This window comes from Dermacentor silvarum, chromosome 1, assembly GCF_013339745.2.
Source record: "Dermacentor silvarum isolate Dsil-2018 chromosome 1, BIME_Dsil_1.4, whole genome shotgun sequence".
Lineage (NCBI taxonomy): Eukaryota > Metazoa > Arthropoda > Arachnida > Ixodida > Ixodidae > Dermacentor > Dermacentor silvarum.
In genome coordinates, this window is record NC_051154.1 from 228,639,468 (window position 1) to 228,663,656 (window position 24,189).

A 24,189-nucleotide genomic window follows, 5' to 3' on the forward strand; every position below is an offset into this window, starting at 1 on the left:
GTTCAATATAACAATTGGCGCTGTTATATTCCTGGGGTGTCTAAAAAAAAAGACTGCGAAACTGCCTTCGTATGCGCCCCTCGCAGTGAGTGATATTCAAAACATGGCGGCCATGTAACTTTCGGAGTCTGCAGGTGCTCCTTCTCGGAGTGTCTAAAGGAATTTAGGAGGACGTACAGCTGAAAATAGCTTGCAAACCTATACAGCGAGCATGCGAATGAACGCGACCCGATGCTTGAAAGAAGTAGTAACCAAGAGGCTGTTGTATGACGCTTTATTACACCATTAGAACACAAGGTGATAGCATAATTTGCGGTACATTGCTGTGCACTTGCGGCGCTTTCTTTTCTATTTTTCTGCTGGCCTCATAAGCACACGATGATTCTGAGGAGGGAAAAAAAAGTGGCGCACAGCCACGGTATTTTTTTTTTTTCGCCTGTAAAAGTGGGCAACAAAAATAGTACCAGTCCTTGCTTCTGGTAACTCTGTTTTCTCCAACCAGTGTCTTTCTTTACAACGTCTTGCACAAAAAATAGCAACAGCAACAGGAGCGGCAGAAAGAAAAAGAAAGGAAGGCTGAAATGAAAACGCGTTAACAAATTCATTTGAACGGCAATATTTCGTATCGCCACTGCGTGGTACTTCTGGTCCTTTCGTCGTGTACATTATTGTGTTTTTTTAAGCAATCAAAACAGTCAACGTGCGTTTGTTTCCATTTATCACCTCGCCGATACAGTATTTATAATGACAACACTTACCGGCAGTGCTTACACGGTCAAATTTACAATGTACAGAAAGCATTTACACCCAAGCAGGTATGACCACCGAGGCGCGCCTGCTGACGCTCGGTTCCCGACTCTGAGGTCTCAAATAAGCTCTCTATTGTAAAACATATGAGCGTGTTTTACAAAATAAAGAAGCAGTACTTTCGCTCGCGCAACTTCTACTCTGCTCGCTAAAGTTGGCCGCGGTCTCCACTTTGATACCGAGAGTTCGCACGTTGCTTGCGACTCTCGGCTCCAATATTCGCTCTGAAGTGCACACGCAGAAAACTATCGCCTCCGAGAATACGCTCGTATATTTCCCGCCGTGTTCTTTGTGCCCTACTGCTCCATCGGTGCATTCGGTCAGGCATCCTGCACGCTTTAGCGGAGTGACCGGCTGTATGAATAGATACGGGCTCGTGCAGTATAAGGTGACAGTGGCGCCGGACACCCGGGTCGTATTTTGAACCTTAGGCGCCATCTGGAAACTCTTTTCCTCGGGTTCTCAAACAATCCTTCACTCGAAGCTCTCTCTCTCTCTCTCCACTCAACAGGGTTGAGCACAGCGCCGCCCCTCGGCCCAAAAACAACAGCACGCTTCTCAAAGATGGCCGTGGATGGGCAATAAAGAGCAGTGACCACTTCTGTCAAGGGGCGGCGCTGCTATCCATTTCCTCGAGTTGAAGTGGAGGGATGAGTGGGGAGGAACGTTATGGAATTCGGGGGTGTCAGATTCGCTTTCCTCTCCATCTTCCGGGGTGAAATGCCAAATGCAACACCAACTGTCGCAACCACGGGATATACTTTTGCAGCCGGTATTTTTCGGTCGTGCACAGAAAAATAGGAGGGAAGTGATTGTTGACCGTCGGAAGCGCACGGAAGACATTTTTAACTCTTCTTTTTTTTTTCCTTTTGCTTCAGTCTGAAGGGAAAGAAGACACAAGCAGGTTACCTTACATGAGCGCGGAAACAACGTAGCAAAGCGTTAACAGTGAACAGAGGCGCAGCAATAAGTTTTCAATAGGTTTTGGTCCTGATGGGTGATCGGACGCGCTTTACCTCAGGCGCAGAAAGCACATTATGCAGGTCACTTTGGGACGGAATGAAGCGTTGCTTTTTGTACTTCCTTACGTTTCTTTCTTATTTTAAATGCCACCAGTTTCGTTATGTGAACACACGTTGCCATGTTACAGGGGCGTGCCACCCTTTCCAGCGTCGCGAATTGAAACAACAAATAAGCATAGGCTGAGGAAGTAAAATAGAACGTTCTTGCGTTTGCTGAAAAGCGCACTGCGGTTCTTGCGTGGGCCAAAGATGATACGACTAGCTTCTAAAGACATCTAAAATGTTCTAGCGCAAAGAGGAGCACATTCTGCCTATTTTTCTCTTTTTTTTATCTCTCTTTTTACGCTCATTACCAGCTCCTTATGCGCGCAAGATAGATATATTCTATCTGATGTTGCTCTTACGGTATAGTCCATGCCCAGTGGAAACAGCAACTATCTCCAGCAACGTAACCGGTGCCAATCTACTGCGTCCGGAGGTGATGCTACGTGATAATCTACAACTCTTCTCGATAACGGTTCGGTACGTGCGTGGTTAGTAAAAGGAAGGTTTCAATTGAAATATTTCGAGCTGTTTAAAAACAGTCAGACAAATAAAAATGAAAAAATGTACGCACGCCTAAAAAATCTTGGTATAGAACATATATTCACGATGGCATGCTGTACGCTCGCTGCTTCTGCGCGTACTTGTAGCATAGTGACGGTAAGCCGGCGCAGATATATATATATATATATATATATATATATATATATATATATATATATATTGGTTTCACGCATCTCCTATGTTAACTTATCTCTTTCTTTTTGTTTTGTTTTTTTCTGTCTCCAGTCTCATGCTTAAAGCGAGCGAAAAAAAAAGAAAGAAAAGTTCTGCATACCTACTCAAGATGAGTGTCTATAGCCTCACACTAACATGCTATCAGTTTACTTGATGTGGCGAAACAACAGCTCAACGTTGAAGCGCGATGTTTGTAACAGGGCTGACTACGCCCCGTAGGCAAGCTCAAATTATTTCGAAACAACAGCTCAACGTTGAAGCGCGTGTTTGTAACGGGGCTGACTACGCCCCGTAGGCAAGCTCAAATTATTTCGCGTCTCGCACCTTCACCAGACCTACTCTGTGTGTGTCTATCATCTTTGGTGAAGCAGTCCGGAAAAGCGCTGTGCGGCGTATAATATTGCTAAGTGCTTACACTTTCTTCCTGACGGCTACAGACGCCTATACACCTTGCTTGGGTAAGCAGGCGGAGATAACAGGGCAGTGATTAAGTAGGGTTATTACTTGTGTCTCTCTTGCTGTCCGAAACATTGACGTCTTTGTATTTCGTATCCTTCTCATTTGTGTTTCTTGAGCTGAATTACATTTAAGTTGAATCGGTCGCATCCTCTCGCACGGACAGTTTTCTCCCCGATGGTAGAACACACACACACACAAATAAAAAATAAATAAAGACGTCAAGTTTGAAAGCCGTCGAGGGACTCACCGAGCGCATAGTATTAACGCTCATCTCACCATCGAACGAACACTATACACACCAAGTTTACGTCGCACGTGGTAGTACCATAGTGGTGCATTTCGTTGCGTGACGGATTTCAACCACCGAATGTACACTATAGTGAGGTGTATACCAAAATCACACGTCACAACCAATACACATCGGAAGTTCCGCACCGTTTACTTTATTTTAGCGTTTATTCCGTGCATGAAGTGTTACAGCCCGTGTTCACTATACGATACGCACATTCAGACAAGTGTATCAGTGACCTAGCTTACGCGTTATTTTTTTTTATTACTATTACTGTCGCCTCGTCCATTAGGTGAACGCATTCGCCTTTCAGGGAGAACGCGATGTGGACGATGAATATTACCGCGGTAACTATTGCACAGAGTGTCCCACGCCTTTTCAATCCGCAAGGTGCTCACAGAGCGCCGAATTGACTGGATGAAAAGAGAGTCGCTCGTTATCACCGAAATGTGGCGGTTATGTAAGTGCCTGCATCCGCGGCGTTCTCACGCGGATGCACGCTTTCTTGCTCAGGGGATTAATGAGAGGAGGAATCGGTGACCTCGCCTGCTTTAAATCTCCAATCTCTCTTTCCTTTCATTATCGCGTTGCCTGCAACAAGAAGAGTATGCCCTGGATCTCTTCAACGCTCTCTTCCTAAGGTCGCGATTTGCCGCAGCGTGAAAACATCCATCGACGGCGTAATGATCACAGAGCTGATCGTCTCACTCGCCTGAAAATCACTGGCGCTGGAATAAACATGACTGCACGCACCCTATTGTGTCGCATACAACGTGCTCCTCTTCAGTTACTCGTGTACGAGCTAGTGCCGTTTCAGGCATCTGTCTGTCAATTCGTTTTCTTTCTAGGCAAAGCTAGCGTTTTCATAAATGATCGCCTAAATGAGCGCTAATGTTTCGACTTTGACTAAGCGTTGTGCATGCGATTTTCTGCCTACCGAGAGCGGAATTATTCTTCAAATATCATACGGTGGCTTTTTCGCACAGCATAAATTATACGCAGACGCACGTATTTTCTCGAATAACATTTGATGTATTCAGTAGTCGCATGCAGTGCGTAAATCTCTGACGCCTAATGTGTTTGAGCCGAATTTCCATATGTGGTGCAAAAAGGAAATCACTATTTCCGAAGGGGTCTATGGTAAAAGTTAGGGCAAAGAAAAAGAAACAGGATTGTGCTTGCGTTACGCAAGACAAATTGAACATACAGTAGTGTTGAACGTAACCGACAATACGCTCTCACGAAACGATAGGTAAAGAACAATTGTTGAGTTTAAGTTGCCGCATGGTAAATATTCTCTTTCGCAAGCATCCAACAACACGTCTGAAAGTACACATAAAGAGTAAGAAAAAAACTAGCTCTTTCATTCACTAAGGCGCAGAAGTTTCATCAGATCTCTTCCAAACAAATGTTACGAGCAGTGTCGCGCATTCTGTTCGCCTCTACAAGGAGCCAGTATGGCGCAATTTCTCCCACTCAAACACTCTTTAAAGTTATCCTTTCCTCCCTTACATCAGCAAACGCTACCAAAATGAGCCATAGAAGGAAAGATGCACAAATTAACACTTTCAGTAAACACAGAAACACAGGTACGTGACCATAATGTTTTCAGCACGTAGCATATTAGCATGCATTCGTTGCCTTTTTCATGAATGTATGTAACAAAGATACCCTCCCCCCTTTTTTTTTCGTGAAATGGAACGCAGACTAGACTTCGTTTAAATAATTTCATATGACACGCGTACATTTTGCCTCCTTCATATTAGAGAGCAACTAACCACAAAGGAACACACGAAGGACTGACATGCTACAAGATACGGCGCGGTACACCCACGTTTACACGGGGTCAGGTTCGCGGCTTCTAGTAGCAGGCCGCGACAGGCGTCATCCACGCTAAGCGTAGTACGTATCATTGTGCTTTGCAGAATCATGATTGAAGCCGCACTAGTGCGATGTGAGCATAAAGTGTAAGCTGGAGCGGACCACACAGTCCGTCGCCTTCGAAACCAACAGAGCTAAAACAATGGCGAAAAACGGCTCGCGTAAGTTCTCTGCATTTGCATCTACAATGAGCTGCGTTGCCACACAGAAACGTGCTGCGTTCTATGAACACTGAGAAAAGCAAACAGCCACAAACTATGCACACTATGTACAAGCGGAGTAGTGACAGCGTGGAGTACTATCGACGGGCTGCGAGTGATTCGTGGGCAACGGAAGATCTGAGGGTCCCAGCCTACCCTTTCTACGCAGTTTGTTCCGTCTACCAAACTAACTGCAAGTTGTGTTACCCGCAAGTTTTGTCAATTGTTACGATAAATGTCATAATATCTGAAGAAGAAAAAATAATAATTTACTGTATTTCTACTCTTTCCTGGGACATACGAATGAATACATATCTGCAGAAGCAGCCAGATAACTAGATCTCGGTAACACTTTCTGAACAATGAAAACTCCTCTTTGCGTGACTTGATGAAATACACTGTTTGAGTTCAGTCCAATGAGGCTATCAAGGGTTTCGTTAAGATAGCCGATGACGGGTATCTGACGACTTAAACACTTTTCATTTATCTTCGTGGCATTGGGGCATTAGAGCCATTTGCTCAAAAGTTCGAAACTAGCTGTCCATGAGTATTCGTAGCGACCCTACAACTTTTAGAAGGCTTGCACCTCCCAGATCTTCGCTCACGATCATAGCGGAATAAAGCGTTTTACAAATGCGACTCCACTACACAAAACGCGTGTCAATGTGAACTGCTACGCTCACAAAGCAATAGTTGTTTGCCTTAACTTACAACGCACGCTGCGCATTGGTGCCACAGACGAAGTTCGGGGAAGCCAGCCTTGATCGCTACATGGCAGCGTGCGAGTGTGTTACATGCAGAGGCTGTGCCTTGCAGTAACGGTGTCGGTGGCAGAGCTCAACAAGAGGGCGCCCGCGCAGCGCCAGAGCATTTGAGGTCAACAGGACGAATCAGGAGAGCACAACACGGATCACTGCACCTATGCTTAGTGAACTCATCTGAAAACACAACTCAGTTGAAAATATGGGTCGCAGCTGGCGCTGTGGTGGTTGCCACACCGATGATCTAACTGGTAACGAGCTAAACATTAGAAATAGTTAATTGCCACTATGGGGTCGTCTCGCAGGTTAATACAACCCAGCTGAGACAACCGAAGCGACGAAGAACGCTCGTTTCTCTGCAAGCAGTGGCAACTCATTAGTCTATAGTTCAACACTAACGATTCGTTCGTTCTGACTGACATCGGTTATTCGGGCTGTTCGCTTACCGAACAGGGGAAGGCCGGGACGCCAATATCGTCTCAGCACAAGAACGTGTTTCCAGTGTCCGTAATGCTTAATATCTGACACTGGAAGCACCGAAAAAAAAAATAGCGGCAGTTTGCAGGCAAGATTGTTCCCTTCGTGCGGATAGTCCCAGCCGCGAGACCTAGCATGTAGCCCTGAAGCCTCTACTGAAATCCAAATATGTGTTTTAGAATATGTGCAACAAGAAATGGCATAATCCACGCAAACCTTTAGTTCATCTGGGACATTTCGCTTTACGATTTCTTCTGGTGGTATTAATTACTTGTTATACAATAGGGGCAAGAGTCCTTCGGCCATTGGTAAACGCCAATGTCTGACGGCACTCGTGTGACCATTCCTTCCACTACGGCGTCGTGCCCTTATGTCCATATGATTTCGTGATTCGGCGCGGACGTCTCGAGAAACACGACAGTTTGACGCAGTCACTTCTTATGTGCACCCAACACAAATGATATCATCGCGCAGCCTGTGCTGAGCGACTAATGTGACACTGAAGATTTCGTGGATACCTATCACGATGTTGCATTCCTTTTCGCGGTGCGACGGCTCCGCTGTAAGGTACTCTCTGACGTGCTGCTTACGATGCTTCAAAGCAGTGCGTTAGCTTGCACACCCTAGTTTCTGAGCTCAGCATTCCCTGTAAGTTGGGCGACACCTGCCTGACTAGTTCGTTGCTTGCATTGATCCGATTTATCCTCCGTTTGCTTTGAGCTGTCACTGGTAAGCGACAGCACCAACACAACAAATAAAACCGGAAGAAACCATCGAGGAACGCACAGAAGCAGAACAATGGGCGCTCAAGCGCCAAGCCGCGTAATGCGTACACAGTCTCCACAACTATAGATGAGCGCCGTGCCCGTTCTCTTGCACAAGGGGCGTCGCCAAGTGCAGCGTGGCATTTTACCTCCCCCAGGACGCACATCCTCAAGCATCGCGACAATTTACACCCGGCAACGAAACGCACTACAGACCGCGCCCGCACTTGACCGCGCGTGGTCCGGCCAAGTCGGAAGGGCCTCCGCGAGGCCACCCGTAACATCTTCGGGGCGTAGTCGTTTGGGTCCAGACGAAAAATAGCGCGTTCCCGCGTGGCGTTGCACGCCTTCGAGACCGCCAAGTAGTCCTCCCGTTGACACCGCCGCACCGTGGGGCAGGCGGCTGACGTGTCGTCGTTCACCACACGACGCCGCGACGCGCCAGGCCGTGATGGCATGCCACGGCAACGTGCTGGCACGTGTTGCTCTGGCACGCCACGCCACGAAGCGGCGGCGGTCTGGTCGCTGTTCGCGGCGCACGTGCACTGTCCCGCAGTGGAGGACGTGTGGGCTGCTTGTGGTGCGGGGCCGTCGTGACGCAGCTTTACTTGAACAGGCGCAGCAGGAGCAACGGCGGCGCCACCATGAGCAACGAGGAGGCGGTCGAAGGCCGACGGGCGCCGTTGCAGCCGTCCTTGTCGCAGCTGCAGTACTTCATGAGCACGCTGAAGGTGCCGGCTCGGCGCATGCACTCGGAGCCTTGCTTCTCGTCTTTGAGCCATCCGCAGTCGCGCACAGTGCGGAAGTCGCTGTACACTGCGACGCAAGAAAGCACAGCGTCATGCCTTGGCAATTGCACAAGAGAGAAAGAGGAAACAAACGAACAAAAGTGGATCACAAAAGTGGATCACAAAAGCAAAAAAAAAAAAGATAATTTAATTTAATGCCAGAAACTCTAAGGTTGCAAGGATAGCTGCCCGCAGAATACTGCCGGAACCTACCCTTGCTGCAGCTAGCACATCCTGCCAGTTCTGCCACTGTTTTACACCGAAAGAAGCATTTTTATCTCAGTATTCTTACCGCACCTCTTCGACAACCTTGAGTGAATCGATTCCGCCAGCATCAAAGTTCTGCTTAACTTTGCCGTTCTGCTTTAAAATGGCGGGCACAAAGCAGGACTAGCATGCCGAAAATTGCCCTGCCTGAGTACCCCTCACCCACTAAGTCATGTTGTGCCATAGGTATGTATGCGCCGAACAAGTGGCGTAAAAACTTATGGCATCCAATGCACTTCTATGAAGCGCACGCGGTGACTGCAGTCGTGCGGTTCCCCACCTTTTTGAACGATCTTTCGGCACACTTGCGCCCGGGTACCCGCAGGAAGGTGATCCTTGACGCGCATGTCGCAGTTGACGAGATCCGAGGTGATGTTGTTGAACGGGTCGGCGCAGTTGGGGTCGTAGGCCGAGTTGCAGCGCCAACAATAGATGGCCCAGCCTGGACACACAGCATGAAAGAAGACGCTCGATTGAGTGCTATCGATCTATTGCGTCCGCTTTATTTTTACCACAAATTCCGATCGAAAATGAGCATTACCGCTCTTTTCTAATACCATAAATTCAGTTAATCTGCTTTGCTTCCTTTTTTTTTTGCTTTTAAGCCTTCTAAAGTGAGTTAGGCAACACTAATACGATTTTGGGGGCCCGTAATAAAAGTGCCTAATTCTATAGTATGCATACTCTCAGAATCACTTCAGCAATACACCCATCTACTATTTCTCATGGCCAGGCATATTATTTCTAAGTTTCTTCATACCATGGATGGCATTGCCGAAGACATCTTTAAAAACACCTTTGAAAGTCAGTCAGTCAGTCATTGTTTATTTTTCACCAGAACAAAAACATCGGTGAAAAAGGGGGAGACGGCGAAAAAGCTGCGGATACTGCAGCTTGACTAAGCGCCGTCCACCCTGTAGGAGCAATGACATGGTTAATATACAACCAAAAAGCGAATAATTATACAAGCAAAAGTGAATAAATAAAGTAGCAGGATAAATGCACAAGCGAAAACAAATAATTATTATACACTAGTACGAAAAAAAATATTAATAGTACATATAGCGTCATTTTCGCACATAATAAAGCAAGAGAAGACAAATGGCATCGTAGTTACAAGCTTAGTGAAAACATAATGATATAAAGCAATACAATTTAAGGAATGCGCTGTTACAAAAACAAACTAATTACATTGGTGGGGTTTAGTGTTTTGATATCGATGTCTTGCTGCTCAAATGCGTTAAGAATGCTTGGTAATGTGTGGCTAAGCCTTTGCGTTCCGTAAATAGTGCGTGAGAATGGAGTTTTCCAGCTGGAAAACCTTTGAAAGTAGCACAGTGATGGCACTTGTTCACACCAGAATAGCAGCCAGCTTTTTCTCCGTGATGTAATAAGAGCTATGTGACAACGTTCGTTGGGCTCGGCGGGAGCTACAGGTTCCCATGTTTATCACTTGATTAGGTTTCCGCATACCGATGTGCAGTGAAGGTGAAATTTCCTAATCACAGTCGCGCATTCATCGAACTTTAGCTATTTAATTGTTATAACTACGGAAGCTGTTCCTGGGCCAAATAAAGACAAGGGTTAGTACATAGCAGCTCGATTAAATGTAAGACGACTTTTCGCCAACAAAACACAGACGAGTGAGCGATATGTGTTTCGAATTTTAGCATGTTTGATAGTTGCAAGGAATGGTGAACTGGCTATATACTCAATATGGTAATGAATACTGCTTCTGATTTAGAGCTATGCGCATCGAAACAGTAGTTTACAACCACCTCTTCTAACTGAGTTCTCATGAGGAACACTCATCGCTAGCCAAAATCAATATCGCTAGCCGGAATTTCGTGATCCGGAACGTCTCCGCGACGGCATGCAAGAAATAAAGCTAGAAGAAAACGTTGTGCTTTCTGAATGGGCTGTTCACGTTCCACTTAAACTTTAAAACGCGCTTGCATTTATGCGTACTTTGCTTTCCTGTCATCCAAAGAAAGGCAATACGGGTCTTTCAGTTCGAATCAGAAGGGCAATTTGTGTCATTGCGGCCCGCTCATTTTCGTGGGCAAGTTCTATGGCAGAACAATAAAGCGAGAACTATAGCATCCCTGACCGCCTCTGAGCCACCGTAGAGGTTTCTCCATAATTACACAGTGATTCGCTGATGGGTTCGGTGCGAGTTTGCTTATTCTAATTGGCGGCAAAATGGTATATAGCGTCCCCTGGTGAATGCTTAGCTTTCAAAACTGGAAGAAAGTGGCGTGGTGATCCACAGAGCATCGACATAATACATTGTTGTGCTGAAGGAATCTTTGCTGCCTTTTTGAAGCAAAATCTGGCAGGCTTCGCTTTTGTACGCATATCAACAGACTACGAACGAAATTGGCAGACCTGGGCAACACTGCTGTCCGCACGACTTTAAGAGTATAGCGGAGGTTTCCTTGCAAGCAAAACCAACAGTGTAATGCTAATGGTCGTATCTCTTAGTCATATCATTTGCAACGCGTGAGTGATATATGTCGAAAATTATTTACAAGCTTTTTCTATCGACCCCTTAATAGCAGTGATCTCAATTAGAAAACTCAAAACAGTGTTGTCAAGACGCTTTTTTTTTACGCGTCCAGTGCTCCTTGCCGGCGTCTGTGAAGAGATCCCCGCAAATTTTGTTTGGTCACAAACACTTCATTGTAGTATTTCGCAAGGCTATCAGCTGCTTTCTAATTGACACCTCGGTCAAGTGAACAGTTGAACGGTCAAGTGAACAGCACAACGTGTCATGCAGTGCTATGTGCGTGTTAGAACTACGCGCGAATGGTGTGCGAGTGCGAGCGCGCTCCTTCACCTGTGGTGTTATTGAACATCTATACATTCGAACAATAATCGAACTGTACCTAACGTGTACCACGTGCACCAGCTTGACATATACGTCAGGAAATGCGTGACATATACGTCAGGAAATGCGTGACATATACGTCAGGAAATGCGTGACATATACGTCAGGAAATGACTATAGACAGTCACAAGACTATAGTGACGAGGCAACAGCAGCCGATAGAGAAGGCGTGTAAAAGCGCCTCTCCTTGTTCGTTCTATGACTATGCACAATTAGTGAATGTTTTATTGGATGACATGTTAATGTATTAAATACCATGAAAGAAAAAAAAAGTGTTCCGTGGCTCCGCGCAAAAGCATCGTGCGCACGACTGCGAGGTCCTCGGTTCGACTCGCGTGTACGGTCTTTTTTTTTTATTTCTCTGAAACATTGCTGCATTAGTAAAATTTCCTCTCTGCTTGCCCCCTTTCAGTCGAAGGCGCCGTAATTCCGTTTTGAAACGCGTAGTTGCCGGCGGCCCTGGCACTGGCAGTATAGTGACGCTGGCAAAACATTGAGAGCGCCAAAGGCGCAATGCCAAGCGGCAAACCTTATGTTGCGTGCGCCCCAGTACGCACTAAAGATGCATTGATACGGCCAAAAAAACTGAATTTTTTTTTTTCAGAATAGCCACAGACTGGCCCGCTCCGAAAGGAATAGAAAATGTCTGCCCACCGATCGTTCTGGCACTGGCTACTCGGAGCCGCCAGGGAGAAAGGATTTATTTGCGTATAATAAAAAAAATTTTGCGTGGCAGTGCAACGTTGTCGGGCCTCTTCGGCCACGTATACGACATCGCTGTGCCAACTCATCTTCACTGAGGATCTGTTTTAGCGGCATTCTTAAAATTCCGTTGCGCGCCGCCGCAATTTTCGACCAGTCACCGCAAGCTAAGCAAGGGGAATCGGGCCAATCGCAGACGCCGTCACCACCCTCATCATCCGATTATCTACTAGGTCGGCCCCACCGAAACCCCCTCCACTTCTGCGTGCTCCACGCCTCTTGTCAGCCAATTAGATAAGAGAAGCCTGTCAAGATATGCAATGCTATTGGCTTTCAAAGCTAACAAAAGTGACCTCATATAAAGGGGTAGTGCGTTTGGTTGGGCTGTTCAAATAACGCTGCGAGGCACGGTCCGATGCTTGCGTCGGCGGTTACGTGAATTTGACGTCAGGAGATTGGAATAAAAACATATTGGGGGGGGGGGGGGGGGGGAATAGTTTCACGTCATAAGGCCTTAGGATACTTTACTGATGGCAAAACACATTCGGTTCAACTCCCATAGAGACTTTCACTATTTAATTATTTCCTAAAGTCTTATAGACATTTAGTTGGCACAACCAGCACAGTAGGACAAATAAAAGGTCACCAACGGCTTGTGCGTTGGTGACCTCTTGGTGACCAATATAGTGCAAGTTCCGAATAATGAATGCCCGCACGCCCAGGGAAAGTTAGGAACGTTAACTCTCGCAATGCTACTTGGTCCCCACTATTAAACAAAATGACGACGTCGTGTTTGATTTAGTCGTACATCATCTACGTCGAGATGAAACGGAACAGAGAAAAAAAAACTATTAGAAAAAGCAGCAACAAAGACTCTATTCAGGAGCAAGACCGTGCGGTGAGTTTATCCGCGACTTGGGGCGCGCTTAGCGTGTACCATTCCACTTGAATGACCTCTTCCCGTCTTTCCATGTCTGCTTGGGTGGATTTCTCGATAAGTCAAACCTCCGCACAAGAATAAAGAACGAAGACCTATATGCAACCTGCGTACTATAACCACGCACAAAAAGGCCGTCCTTGGCCGTCTTCCCAGTCGCTCCCATTTGCCTGCTTCCGTTCGGTTCGTGCTATACACTGCCTTCGTCTCCACAACCCTCCTCACCCGCACCCACGCTCTGACTCATCATCTCCTTCCTAACGCGATTTCGGGCTCCTTTTTATTGGCTTCCCTCGCGGAACTCTCGGATCAGTCCCGCCGGGCGCGTCTTCGCCGAGCCCCGCTCCTCCACTCTCTCGGTCTGTGCATGTCGCTTCCGCCTCCCCCTCCTCTTAATGCTATACGCCGTGCACCCACGGGCTGCGCCTCATAACACTGCGGGCGGCACTTTTTTGCCCGAGCCGAGTTAATTAGGAAACGCGCAGGGGCCAACATGTCGAGTGAGAGGTGCTCGTGCCAACAACGCAGCCATGCAGGGTAAGGCTGTGTGCGAGGGAATCCACTGGCAGCCCTGCAACACACGCACGCCATCTCCAACTTCGCGCCACCCTCCCCATTCGGTAGCTCCCTCGACGGCGTTCTCGGTTTGGCGGACGGTCTTATTGGAGGAAAATTATTGGCCATGAGAGAACAGCGATGAAAGCGTGAGTCAGCCGTAATGATGGGTTCCTCGTCAATCGTCATTCGAACGAAAAGTAAATGTAATTCTTTCCTGGATGGATGAACACCTCAGATGGAGAAAAGGTTCTCCTCTAAGGCCAACGAAAACAGAAAGTCGCGTATTTTTCTTCTTGCACTTATTTGTCAAAGTTGCTGAAATTTTGTTTTTTCGCCTTTAGCAACCTCAAGAAACTTATCCCCCCTCCCCTCCCCCTACCCCAAACGCACACTGCAGTGCACTTTGCTGGTAGAATTTGCGCAAAACTAATGACTTATAAATGGGAAAATACATGTAAATATGGACACGAGAGGAGGTGATCACTACTCGCGACGACGTTTTTGTCGTTCTTGCAATGGAAAACAGCTATAGTAGCTTATTTACTTCTTTGAATAGCACTTCCTTATACAGAGTAATGGTATTGAGTGGCTTTTACTATCTTGCGAACAATTCAAACTTCACAATCTTGGGCCACAATCTGGCCACGGGAGATATCGTATTAAGCGTTCGCCGGCGTGTGATGCTGCAACTCGATCGCGAAGGTGACGGTTTATCTTAAACCAGCGCCGTTCTACTCGCCGTTATGTTTCTTCTTTATTGTTTAATCCGGAAGTGCGCTCTATAGCATGCATAATCGCGACATATTTATCTCCTTCTATTATTATTTCCAGTATGGACTGGCCCACAGGGATCATGACATCAATCCTTAACCTCCTTGACCTCCTTGTCTAAAACTAGTGAGCCTTTCGTGGCAGCGACGGAAGGGAAATGGTCATACTTCCATTGGCTCAGCAGTTTACTATACCGCGTGTTTCCGAGGCAACGCGTTCGTTCAAACATCTGGCACTTATGTATTTATGTAAAAGCGATGTCTGATAAATAGTGAGCCTAACTATGGAAGAGCTAGTTACTCGTACTTGTGGCGCAATCACCCCGGTTGATGATGCCTTTAAACATCATATTTATGATGTGGCGTTGTTCAACGGAAAAGAAAAACAAAATCGTACTATATGCCCTGTTCCGACCAACTCAAGAAGCTAATATGGCCGGTCCAATATCAAACATGCTTACAGGTTTATCCGCAGGAGACAAAGCAACATTCATACAAGATACGTTTTCATCTAATAGCATAAGAAATTTTCAGAGTAACACAAGCTCTAGGAACGGGACGAAGTTCACAGCAGGATTTGATTGAATGAAATCCGGTATACTACACTACCGTTTATTAGCCTAAATAACAGCACGGGAAAATACATGCATATTTAGCAGTAACGAAAAGTTCAACAAGTAGACGTGCAAGACGATTTGTAAGCCATCTTAAATTATCTGGCTAGTGTGAACATTGGTGAAGAAAGAAGCACTCTTTCTCACCGATTCAGATTATTGGTTATTAAACGTTTATTCTCTCTCTCTCTCTCAACTTGTAGCTCATTTGAAGTTCCAAGTTACCCAAATTATGACGTCGAAATACGCTTTTTTTTTTCAGGTATTGAAGTTATAACTGAATCAGCATGACAACACAAGAAATGAGGCTTGGAGAAAAGAGGTCGTGCCGTAATTCGGAAGCTGTCCCGCGATGGTTTACCCAGGAAACCAATTCGCTACTCCCGGACGCAGCTGAATCATACGCAGCAGTGAGACGATGGGTTCCAGAATTCAAACGCGGCCCCACAGGCACTGCCGACGAACCCCGTCCAGGGCCACCGCTAACAGGGACCTTGCCAGCGGCCGATTGGTGCGAGAAACAAGAAGACTTTTAACCGTGGTGGTGTGTACTACAGCTTGAAAAACCACGGGAAACTATGTTCCACTGCAGGGGGCCCATGTTAAAAAGTCCTAGACTTCGGTCATCCTGCATCATCTCGCTGCTTCTCGGCCCGCCGTAATGCGTATACGCGCAAGCGTTTCTTAACGAGCTGCGCCTCGCACGTATATGAGCCTGACTGCAATCAGTGTTCGCCTTGGGCGCTTTCTTTAACGTCTCACTAATGACGCGCACCTTAGCGGAAGTGCCCCGAAGTGCCCTTCAAGCATCGTTACAGCTAGCATGGCGAAGGCATACAACTTGAAAGGTCACCGGAGGATCACTTCTCACAGCGGCGTACTTACAAAAAGTATGGCGGACAAATCGACAACAGAAGAACATCGATAAAGTGAAAAAGGAAACATGTCAGGCTATTATGTTTCTCTCTTGTTTTTCTTTTCTCCTCCGCGGCTGTGCGACAAGATTCACATAGGGAGTTTGGCGACTTTTGTTTGTTAGTAGCAGTAATCTTCGAGAGCTTTTGCGCGGGTGGTAGCGATTCTCGTTCTTCGCCGCTTACTTATACAAGATGTTTCTTTCTTTTTCGCGTTTAATAATATGGCATCATAAATTACGGTCACCTAAAGTTTGCCATTTTAGTGTCCATATTGATATCTTCTAGATAAGGATAAATTTCTGCCAGTGTTACGCAACTGACACACTTTTTTAACTATCATAATCATAGTACTCGGATGGCTAATGCACTGGAGCAGTTAGAAGCCCTTCTTCGACATTATCTAGCCGGAAAATGAAATTATGAGTAAAGAAGATTTTGCGTGAGTTACGCGAACATTCGCAGGCCAGCTGAAGCCGAAATTGACTAAAGAAGCATGCCCCGGACCCCTTTCGCCATGCTGACACCGTCAAAACAGGCGCGGCCCGGTGAGCCGCGTCCTTGTCGTATGCTTCTTTTTTTTCTATCTTTTCTTGTGTTTCTATAATTTTTTCCTTGCGGTGGCAGAGTAGCGTATGAATATCGCTGCTGCAACAAATATACGCCATCATTCCACTGTGCACCGCTTCTGCGCCCCAGCAAGGTTTTCGGCTGTCACTGTGAGCCACCGTCGGTATCAAAATGCTACGCTACTTGGCATCGACTAGAATTAATAAAGCAGGGGACAGGGGGAAAAGAAGGGAATGTGGGCTGGCCGCAAAGTATCGGCCCACGTGGTCGTGTCAGTAATGAAGTTGGAAGTATGGCGGAAGGCAAGAGGCACGGAGTTCGATGTCACGGGTGCTCTTTTCACAGTCAAGGGGAAATAATTGTTTGAGTATAGATCCCACAACAACTCCTCTATTCAAAATTTCTCGTCGACCGGCTAGATAATGTCAACGAATGCCTTCCAACCGACTGATTGCGTTAACCATGTAAGAAATGTTGCAAAAAATGTTGCCACAACTATGTTAATTACGTACATAACCGCACAGCTTCTACTCTAGTCCTCTAAAGGCTACCAATCCGTCCTTTCAATTGGTAAACGTAAGGTCATCGTCATTTACATTGCCTTAATGTTAAAATTTTTGCAGATAAAAGAAATAAATACGGTAGAAGACAGAGACACGCTCAGAGTTGAAATTGAAGATCCCATGCTCATAGGTGTTAGTACGTTAAAAAAAGGGGGAAAAACTATACAAGTATGACATTAAAGACTGATCAGTGGGCACTGCCTCACGTATGCGCATTGTCTCACATTTTTTTTCGCATTGACATCTAATTTTGTGCTTCTTATCTTCTGTAGTCAATTTGTTCGTGACGAAGTCGCTGCAGGACCGCATTGTTTGTTCTGTGCTTGGGTACTTGCCACCGAAAATACCAAACAAAGCAGTGGGTAGTCAAACGACCCAGTGACGCAACTGCTTCTTTTATTAACCATTAAATAATGCTCACGCATGCACTGTACTTCGGAGCAGTTCGAAATCACGACGTTTTGTTGTTGTAGTTGTTGTTGTTGTTGTTGCACTTGGTATTATGATAAGTCCGTAGTTTGTGTATGTGCTTTGTACGCTGTATTTCTTCTCGAAACAACCAAAGGATATATACGTACAACGCCGAAGGACAGGATTTTCACAGCGAACTAGTGTCGGTGCAACCGCTCGCTGGCCTACGACACTGGCTCCCAGAACAATAGGACGTCAGTTGGAATCGCAGGGTTGTCGCGAGGCATTCTTACATACCGCCTTTCAGAGGTAATAGTCTTGATTTGCGCGTAATGTGGTGGCTGAGAAGTCCTGAAAGCTGGCTTCTCCACGTTGCTAGTCTTCTTGCGGAGAAGCCTTTTTTGTTCATTCCCTATCTACTCTCGAGTAAATCGATCAAAAAATGCACATCAGCAAGGATGCGCATTCGTCAGACATTTGCCGCTGCTTGTTCAGGTAACAGTCCTTGCATTGTCCCCCGAAAATTTTACGAACTATTCCACCCGCCGTGGTTGTTTAGTGGCTTTGTCGTTGCGCTGCTAAGCATGTAGCAGCGGGATCAAATCCCGGCCGTATTTCGATTGGGGCGAAATGCAAAAACGGCCGTGTACCGAGCATTCGGTGCACGATAAAAAAACCAAGTTGGTCTAAATAATTCGGAGTCCCCAACTAAGGCGTACCTCATAATCAGATTGTGGTTTTGGCACGGAATACCCCGGAATTTAATTACAATTTTTAGCACGCAATACCCTAAAAAGTACGGTATGGCCGGGGAGGGACGCAGCTAAATGCAGAGAGGAAAAAACGACTCTTCAAAATACAGTCGATGCTGGCAGAAAATACGTAAGAGTATACCATGTCCGGACACGAACCACAGGAGTACAGTTCCGTTGTCGCAAAAGGCTTAGCAGAGGCTTATGTTATGATTGACGTTGAGTGGGCAGAGGGTGTAGTGCGTGCATGTGTGCGCATACGTGTGAGTGAGTGAGTGAGTGAGTGAGTGAGTGTGAGTGAGTGATGTGAGTGAGTGAGTGAGGTGAGTGAGTGAGTGAGTGAGTGATGTGAGTGAGTGAGTGAGTGAGGTGAGTGAGTGAGTGAGTGAGTGAGTGATGTGAGTGAGTGAGTGAGTGAGTGAGTGAGTGAGTGAGTGAGTGACGTGAGTGAGTGAGTGAGTGAGTGAGTGAGTGAGGTGAGTGAGTGAGTGAGTGAGTGAGTGAGTGAGTGAGTGAGTGAGTGAGTGAGTGAGTGAGTGAGTGAGTGAGTGAGTGAGTGAGTGAGTGAGTGAGTGAGTGAGTGAGTGAGTGAGTGAGTGAGTGAGTGAGTGAGTGAGTGAGTGAGTGAGTGAGTGAGTGAGTGAGTGAGTGAGTGAGTGAGTGAGTGAGTGAGTGAGTGAGTGAGTGAGTGAGTGAGTGAGTGAGTGAGTGAGTGAGTGAGTGAGTGAGTGAGTGAGTGAGTGAGTGAGTGAGTGAGTGAGTGAGTGAGTGAGTGAGTGAGTGCGCGACCGTCGAGCGCATTCAGGGAACGCACACACTTGGTCAGAAGGATGACAGGCTATAGATCATGTGAGTGGGCTGCATGATTGACCTCGATTCTATTCCTTTCTGCTGAGCATGAGATCGCGGGATCGAATCCCAGCCGCGGCGGCCGCATTTCGATGGAGGCGAAATGCAAAAACGCCCGTGTGCTTGCGTTGTAGTGCACGTTAAAGAACCCCAGGTGGTCAAAATTGATCTGGAGCCCTCCACTACGGCGTGCCTCATAATCAGAACTGGTTTTGGCACGTAAAACCCCAGAAAGGAGAAGAATTCCTTTCTCATCAGCCGCCGCTCACAACCAGTCGATTCGGATGATAACGTCGGCGGAGCGTCGATCGCTCCAGTGGTGAAATCCGAGAAGCAAAAGAATTGGCATAGAATCGTTACATTACCCCCGTTACTAATCAAGCATGTAGTGACCTGCACAACTGACAAAGGGTTTTAAATTCGACGCCAAATCGCATTTTCTCAACACAAGCACTGCGAAAACAGCACAAACTTCTTTGAGCGCGCGATTTTCTTTTGGGAACGTCAGTATCGAAAAAGACGGAATACGCGACAGAATGAACCTGTCGCCAGAAAAAGACCCCGAGCGCGATGAAAAGGTAATGTGGCAGAAATAGAAACCCTTGGAACGCGCAGCAACTGACTGTTAAAATTTAAAACACAAAAAAAAAACAGAAAACAAAAACGCGTGTGCCCATGCCGCGGCTCTTCGTTATAACCCCAAGGGCCTTTCTTCGCGCAAGCTTTCACAAAATTTCTACGTTTCCTTGGTCTCATTAGCAGTCTAGAGGAAATCCAACGCGCCTTTTCCCGCGCACAGTTACCGTTCTTTCCTTCATCTTCACTCATTGAGATAATTATCTATGAACTCGGTCACTTGCTTTTACTGTTTTCTGTTCCTTCCCGTGTTCCTTCCTTCTTTTCTTTCTGGCTCTGTCATCGCCACACTCTTCTTTATCTGAGTGCTGCTTACTTGCGCTCATCCATCTCTTTCTCTCTCTCTCTATCTATCTATCTATCTTGTTTTTCCTTTCTTGGTTTTATTTATGTCCTTTAAGGGGCGGTTGATTGGTCTCCTTTCGTCTGTTTGTTTATTCTACTTTTTAGTGCGAGTTCCAACTACGCTCATATTTCCTTCTATATCGCCTTGGGTGGTTCTAAACGCTCTTTTGATTTTTTTTTTTTGTATCCCTGCCACGAGCATTTATTGTCAAAATATTTCAGAACCTAATAGCTTCTCAACAGAAACTTAAGTGACACCTAGCGGTATATGGCCCGGCAACAATGACTCCGTAAAACAACGCACTGTCTTTTTTTCTTCAATAAATTGTGCTTGTTTCCTTCTGTTGTTTATTTTATTTGGCCAGGCATATGGACGGAAATAGCGAGAGCCGAAAGAACCGACAACAGGTTAGTGCTTTAAAACGACAACGAAGGTTCAGAGAGAACAGTGACATGAAGGAATGTAGTAAGAAAGCAAAGGTGGAAAGAGAAATACATACGGAAGAGTGAGAAGGTTGATTAATAATCTTTATTTCTTTGTTTTGTCACACGATCCTTTGTTACTTATATTCTAAGATTCTATTTCAAAAATATCGATTTTGTTTCTTCTGCACACTTTGGCACATTTTTTTTTTTTCAAATCCTTGTTGTGGGTATGTGCCATGATTACAAGACTCAACATTACAACCAAGACGCCCAACATCAAGTACTCAAGATAATCGAGCTCAGCCCGAGAGGTTCGAGACGATCGTCGAGGTTGTCAAACAAACCACGAGAAAGTGGTTGAGACCTGAGTGAGGAATACCGCTTTTGTGCATAATAAAAAACGGCAACCGCTACCTCGGCTCTATACATTAACAAATTTTTGTTTACCAATTAACTAGGGCACGACATGGCGCCCCAAGCATGTCTGAGTTTTGTGCGCAAGCATCCATTGCCAGCAGCAGTGATGACAACTACGAAGGATCCGCAGCCGTACTATCCCTGTACCATATTTTTCAAATTCTTTTCGACCAGAAGTGTTCAATGAAGCTTCCTTTTACTTCTTTTAAATGTAATTGTCCATTCATCTCGCCGGAGTACACTCACTTATAACCTATTTATTTGTTCCGCGTTTTTTTTTTTATAGCTGTTTCATTCCTGTAGTGAATATTATCCGAATATTTCCTGGAACCACCCTCTTCTTGCCGTATCCCGCACTGTGGGTACGTGCCATGTCATCGGCTAGTCATCGTCATCACCACAGCAGAGCACGCACCACGCCCTTGCGACGCGGCGCTCGACTCCAGGGCTGTGGCGGAGACAGCCAAAGCTCCTGCCGTCGCTCGGGTCGCAGCCGCGGTGCCCTTGCGGGTCTAGACTCGCCAACATCGCCAGCAGGAGCCCCCCCATGGAGTCTGAACTGGAGACCAGGGTCAACTTCCCGGTGGTCCGAGTCACCCGCTGGGTTTTGTACATCATCGTCGCTGTACTCGGCATCCTCATTCTGGCGGGTGTCTGCGTGCTGACCTACTCTTTCAGTAATTATGTAATACTGAAGCGGAACGCCGAGGAGCTCCGTCTGTACATTGCGTCCCAGGCCAAGGTGGCTGGCCAGCACAGAGGCGACAAGCATGCGGCGGACGGCACCGCTGTGGGCGACCACCGCCTACCCTCCCTGAAGTTGCCGGTGCCAGCAGCCGCGGGAACCGGGAGGATTAACAAAAGCAACGCCTTCGTCGCCCGAACTGGCAGCGGCTCCCTCGCCTTGACAGCCAGGCAAGTGGGGTCCGTCATGGCTTCAAACACTCAGCGTCCGGACGCGCGTCGAGGCACCGGTGGCGGCAAAACACCAGCCGCAGTGGTCGCAGCCACGTCCAAGACTTCGGCAGTGGTCTACGATATCCTCGTGGCTAGCGTGAATTGGAATGACACAGATTCCAAGTGAAGCGGCAGCGTTTCACCTATTGGCAGGCGCTGAGACACGTATTCTAGCGGTGCCTTCCTTGGCCATTGTGAAGCGTGTGTTACAGTTCCGACAAATTTCGCGTAAACTGAAAGGTACATAGGTTGCTGAAAGACTACAGCTTGGCCAAACGACTGCAACGGAAAAGACTTCTAGCATGAAAGTTATTTGTTCCTGGCATCTTTTGAGGAGGATGTCAGAGCTTGTGTGAAAACACGGTAAGCATGCAGAAGCAGCAAAGAAGCGCGTGTCTGCGAAGAGCTAGAGGCTTGTAGCTTTCATTGAACCCGGTGCTATCTTCTCGGACGTGAACGGAGGCCATTAAGCTGAACTGAAACGCAGTCACCGTGGCCGTATAGTACCGTCTTGAGTCTTTCGTTCCGCTTTCGCCTCAGCTCTGGTGTCGTCTCTGTGTTCGCCCAGTGGCTAGCGCGTGTGCTTTTTGCTAATACTAAAGCTTCTTTTAAATGTGGGCGCTTTTTTCCTTCTTTTTCTGATCACCCTTTCTTTTGCGTGTCATTACAATGTGCACTCTTAGAGGCGCTATATTCAGTACATTGAGATGGCAATATCTTAGTCGGCGTCTAGAACATAGGCGCGTAGCTGCTGTGTCGCCTTGGCTGCCAGTGCTCGCTTACGGCGGCGCCTTCGGGTCAGGTACAGAAACAGCAGTGGCAGGGTATTCGCAAGGTTCCTTACTCAGTCAGTGGCGGCGCAAACGTACACGTAAAAGCGAGCGCACTATCATGATACCGTTAACAAAGCTTCAGAGCACCAATTTCTTGATGCTTGCAGTTTTGCGAAGCACCTCAGCAAATGGGGAAAATACTTGAGCAGAAGAACTAGAGAAGACTTCGTAACATCTTATGCAAACAGGCAAACAAAGAAACAACACGCTCGGAACTACGTATACTGCTCGCCGATTATCGGTGTGCCATGTTCTTTCTCTTCGCCACGAGGAACGCACTTTCTCTAAGGAACGCAGCTGTTCTGCATGAACTTGTTACCTTGTGAATTGCGATTCGTGGCGTTGGCTAAGCGCCATCCAGAACACAATACAGGTCTAGTAACTATTGGGAAACCTGGCTTCCTAGGGCACCGTAAACAAAGCGCGAAACAAATTCAAAAGCCTTTCCCCCACAGTAACTTCAGTGATAAGGCAATGTTAGTGAGGTTTGGAGAGTATCCCCTGCTCGTTTGCTATCATCGCAGGTGCATGAAAAAAAAAGCAATCTGTAGACTTGAGCGATTCCTCTAGCTGTAAACTCATTTACTGCGACAGCGGCAGGCTTCCACACAGTCGTGTTATTCTCATGGACGGCTTTTTTGCGATACGCTCAGCGTCGTCTTCCTCCGCTACTGTATTGCCCGCTGTGGCCTCCGAAATGCATTCGCAGACGCCGCCACTTGCAGAGACCGTGCGTCGCACAAATTGCCGAGCCTGAATGTTAAGCGATATCTCGGTGGCTAGCACCGTCCGGCTATAAACCACACATTGCCGCCGTGGCATATGGCTTCACCATATATGGCGAGTGTTTAGAAGAGGATACGGACTGGACGACGACGGCACAGCGGGAAGAACGAACGGAGAGACCAAACCCAATTCCGAGCTTCGAACTGCTCTTGCAGTAAATCTGTCGGGCACGCCTCCCTGAAGTCAACCCGCGATGACGCCACGAACCTCGCTCACTAACGCGTGTTCTGCCCACATCATTTTGGGCGAAAGCACGGTGCAAACTTTGTAGACAATTCTACAAGGTATGTCACACCGAGAACATCGAAAGCAAATGACATAGGGTGCCTCGATGCGTTCCCTCAAGGGAGCGGTGGAGGAGGAGCGCATTGGGGCACCCTAAAATGGCAGACGGCCGAGCGCCGCCTTCTGGGCCAACGGGCAGAACGTAATCGAATCTCTGCTAGAGCCTCACTTGACGCGGGCGTGGTGGCGGCCGCGCGTGCCGCAGGGTCCCATTTTTCATTCCTGAGACTGCTAGAGGTCACCGCTAAGCGCGACCTCGTCTGAGCCCTGCATATGGGCGTCAGCCGCTCCCTCGCACAACGTGTTCCTCAAGGGGTACGTTTCGGGACCATTAAATGGATTCTTTGGCAGAGCTAGAAAAATTCCTACATTCCGACTACCCTCTTTATAACCGGAGTGCAGTCATATTAATTATGTAGCTAGAGCGGATTTTTAAAGGGATAATTGATAAACGGCGCTAACTCTGCAGACACCGGCGC

At 47.0% G+C, this 24,189-nt stretch overlaps 1 protein-coding gene across 1 annotated transcript in view; it reads right to left on the bottom strand.

The window, feature by feature from the left end:
• Window positions 1-260: 260 nt before the first annotated feature.
• The window catches only part of LOC119436870 (uncharacterized), a 60,107-nt gene continuing 36,178 nt past the window's right edge, over window positions 261-24,189 (bottom strand). The window contains exons 2-3 of the mRNA XM_037703891.2: window positions 8,776-8,937; window positions 261-8,256 (exon numbers count right to left, since the gene is read on the bottom strand). Coding sequence (XP_037559819.1) covers window positions 8,045-8,256; window positions 8,776-8,937 — 374 coding nt within the window. The 3' untranslated portion in view covers window positions 261-8,044. The remainder of the gene's footprint in view (window positions 8,257-8,775; window positions 8,938-24,189) is intronic.